The sequence below is a fragment of the Ursus maritimus genome (genome assembly GCF_017311325.1).
Source record: "Ursus maritimus isolate PB19 chromosome X unlocalized genomic scaffold, ASM1731132v1 scaffold_X1, whole genome shotgun sequence".
Lineage (NCBI taxonomy): Eukaryota > Metazoa > Chordata > Mammalia > Carnivora > Ursidae > Ursus > Ursus maritimus.
The window spans coordinates 45175580-45178683 of record NW_024423319.1 but is presented as its reverse complement, the minus strand read 5'-3'; the positions used below and the strand labels follow the sequence as shown (position 1 = coordinate 45178683).

The 3104-nt window shown below is 49.0% G+C and overlaps 1 protein-coding gene across 1 annotated transcript; it reads left to right on the top strand.

The window, feature by feature from the left end:
- The first annotated feature begins 2483 nt into the window (after window positions 1–2483).
- On the top strand, window positions 2484–3045 carry LOC121099881 (protein BEX1-like). The gene has a single exon (XM_040619419.1). The coding sequence runs from the start codon at window positions 2489–2491 to the stop codon at window positions 2873–2875; it is 387 nt and encodes a 128-aa protein (XP_040475353.1). The 5' UTR covers window positions 2484–2488; the 3' UTR covers window positions 2876–3045.
- The last annotated feature ends 59 nt before the right edge of the window (window positions 3046–3104 follow it).

The window sequence follows — 3104 nt, the reverse complement described above, 5'->3', positions numbered from 1 at the left end:
ATGGCCTCTTTTGAGAATCAGCTAAGAAGTTTGGCCCTTCTCCCCACAAAAATGTGAATATATTACTACCTTTTCACATATACAGATAATATTTGAATATCTGTTCCACAGATTTCTGTGTTAAGAATAACTAATCTAAGTTTACTCAGGATGGTCAGTAGATAGTGTTCCTTGGGCCCCAACATAAATGAGGGTGAGTATGGACTGCCAGATTAGTGACCCTGCAGCAAGGCTGGGTTCTTCCTGAGTGCCCTGGAGGTGGGGAGGATAGGGTGAGGATCCCAGCAGCCTGCACTTCCTAACCCAGGTGAGAGATAGCAGAAATGTCCCACCAAGGCTTCCATCTGGACAAGGTAACAAAGAGGAGACAACAGGCTGACTTGGGAGGCTCTCCCCACAGCAATCAATTCTCTACTATTCTTGAAATCTTCTACCACAGAGGTGTAGAAGAGGTATGACAACAGACATCTCCCCCATCTGTCTGGGAGGCGAGTCACTAGGTGGGAATCTGGGGGAGAAACGGAGGGAAGAAAGTAAAGGAATTTACTTGTCACTACTTTGGTCACTTGTCCATCTGTATCTTTGAATTAAGCACGGTCAAGAGCCTGAATGTAGGAAATAAAAGGCTTTGGAATGTGGCAGTGGGAAGATAGGCACCTTCCTAATCTCTTATCAGGGCAGGGACAACCTGACTATCTTTGCATCCCTCAACCTGCCACCGCCTCACACCCTTTCCCTTTGCTTAGGTCTTCGAAATCATCATTAATAATAGCCATTAAATTTCAGCAGATGACGTCAGTTGTCAACAAATGCTTTTCCATATATAATGAAAGTTAATATAATAGAATAAAATATAAATGTTTATTAATAAATCTTAAAATATGTTCCAGAAGGGGGGAATTGGTGGATTATTTATATAAAATTACCAAGAGCTGACAATTGGCATTCTCCTTGATCATTTTCAAAACACCATTTATGTTTAGGAAGATTCTCTGCCCCCCAACGCCTCCCTCCTTTTTCTTTTCTCCAAATTTTAAAACAAGCCAGAATGTTCTAAGATGAAGTTCTGTGGAGCCCAGGGAAAATATTTTCTGTGTGGTGCAGAACATAAAAAATGAGGGTTTTTTACTTCCCCAGGTTGAAGAACGTCTCTTAAAAAATTAAATTTCATAATTTTGTTCTTTGAGCAATACTGATTTTTAAAAAGACAATAAAGAGAAATGTTTAGGAAGCAGATACACAGCCAGGAAGAAGAGCAGAAAAAACTGAAAAGACCAAGCCAGTGCGAAGGCCTTGGGAGGTGGGGGGTGATATGCAGACCCTCCCCGATAACCAGAGAAAGGCGAAACCTAACCATAAGGCGGTAAGGCCCACAAGTAAGGCCCCTTGTGGGCCCTCAGATGGAAGAGAACAGAGCTGAGTGACAAGACCCTGTGTGACAGGCAGAGGGGAAGCTGGTGCGTGCAGAGGTGGGGGGGAAGGGTCCAGTAGAGCTCCCCCCACCAGGGAGTGGAGTGGGAGGGGAGAGAGCTAGTTGATGACGCGAGGCCCTCACGTGACCCGGAGCTGCAGAGCGACGCAGCCTTCCGTGCAGTCGTCAGTCCATTCTGGGTACCGGCTCCCCGCTGTCCTGCGCCTGGCGGGCTGGCATCGGGCCCGAGGCAAGCGGAGCAGGTAAGGGCTCCGGGGCCTGCGCGCGAGGCCAGGGCGGCAGCGGTCCGCCTACTCCCGAAGCCCGTGCAGGAGATCAGCGCAGCGGGTTCCTACCAGCTTTCTCCACACCCGGCATTCTTAGGAACATCAGTAGTGGCCCCCTGGGGTAGGGATGCTGGGACGGCCGGGAGGGCAGCAGAGCAACCAAGAGCAATTGGAAATCACCCGAGTTCCTACAGGAAAATGGTGAACCTCCGGGGCGGGGTGAGGGTGGGCGGGAGATGCGGATGGGGTGGCGGCCAGGGGGGCCCGGGACCCGAAAGGGACCAGGTGGTGGTGGGTCGGCGCCAAGCACTTCGCAACAGTCCCCTTTCCCTCCAAGACGGCCCTCTGCAGGTCTGCGGTGCAGGTCTAAGTGTCGCGGCGGCGCACTCACGGCGAGAACTGGGAGAAAGAAGGAGACAGCAAGGATAGGCCCAGGTCGGTGAAAGGGACAGTGTGGGCGGTGGGTGCAGATCCCAGTTTGAGACCCCCTCCCATTTACGCCATCCCATGCCCCCCGTCCTCCATTTTGGTGACTGCAGAAGCTTGGGAATGGATCTGTAGGAAAATGGTGGGTTTGGGGGGAGGTAGGACAGAGAAGTGAGGGAGGGGGGAGGGTCCGGACTTGGAGGCCCCCTAGAGGACGCACAAAGCTTTTCATGTAGGAAAATGAAAATTTAAAAACCGTTGATATCCCGGGCTGTGAAAGATGAGTAGTAAGGCCTCTGTCCTCGGTGCTGACCTGTCCACCAGAAACTCAACCCCTTCTTTTGTCTTTTGTCTCCTAGGAGCAATGGCGTCCAAAGAGGAACACGCAGTAAAAAATCTCAACATGGAAAATACCGACCAGGAAAATGAAAAAAAGGATGAAAAGGAGCAAGATACTAATAAAGGAGAGCCCTTGGCCCTCCCTTTGGAAACCGGTGAATATTGTGTGCCTAGAGTAAATCGTAGGCGGCTCCGTGTTAGGCAGCCCATCCTGCAGTATAGATGGGATGTGATTCAGAGGCTTGAAGAGCCACAGGGAAGGATGAGAGAAGAGAATATGGAAAGGATTGGGGAGGAGATGAGACAACTCATGCAAAAGCTGAAGGAAAAGCAGTTCAGTCATAGTCTGAGGGCAGTTAGCACTGACCCCCCTCACCATGACCATCGTGATGAGTTTTGCCTTATGCCTTGAAACCTGATGTTTTCCCTGAAGTTAATAGGGAAACACCTGCTTTCTAAACTTATGTGTTCATGATATACCTTTGTTGTAAACCTTTTGATGTCACTCATTTCTGGTGCATCTCTTGTTACTACCAGTTGAATATTGTGTTTTTGATCCAATCTGTAAGATTTTGTTAGCAGGAGAACTTTACCTTTTGCATGGACAAATGGTCATTATATATTGTGAAACCAATAAAGCA

Bases quoted from the DNA above. Each gene is read 5' to 3' on its own strand.
- LOC121099881 (XM_040619419.1), top strand. From the start codon at position 2,489: ATGGCGTCCAAAGAGGAACACGCAGTAAAAAATCTCAACATGGAAAAT.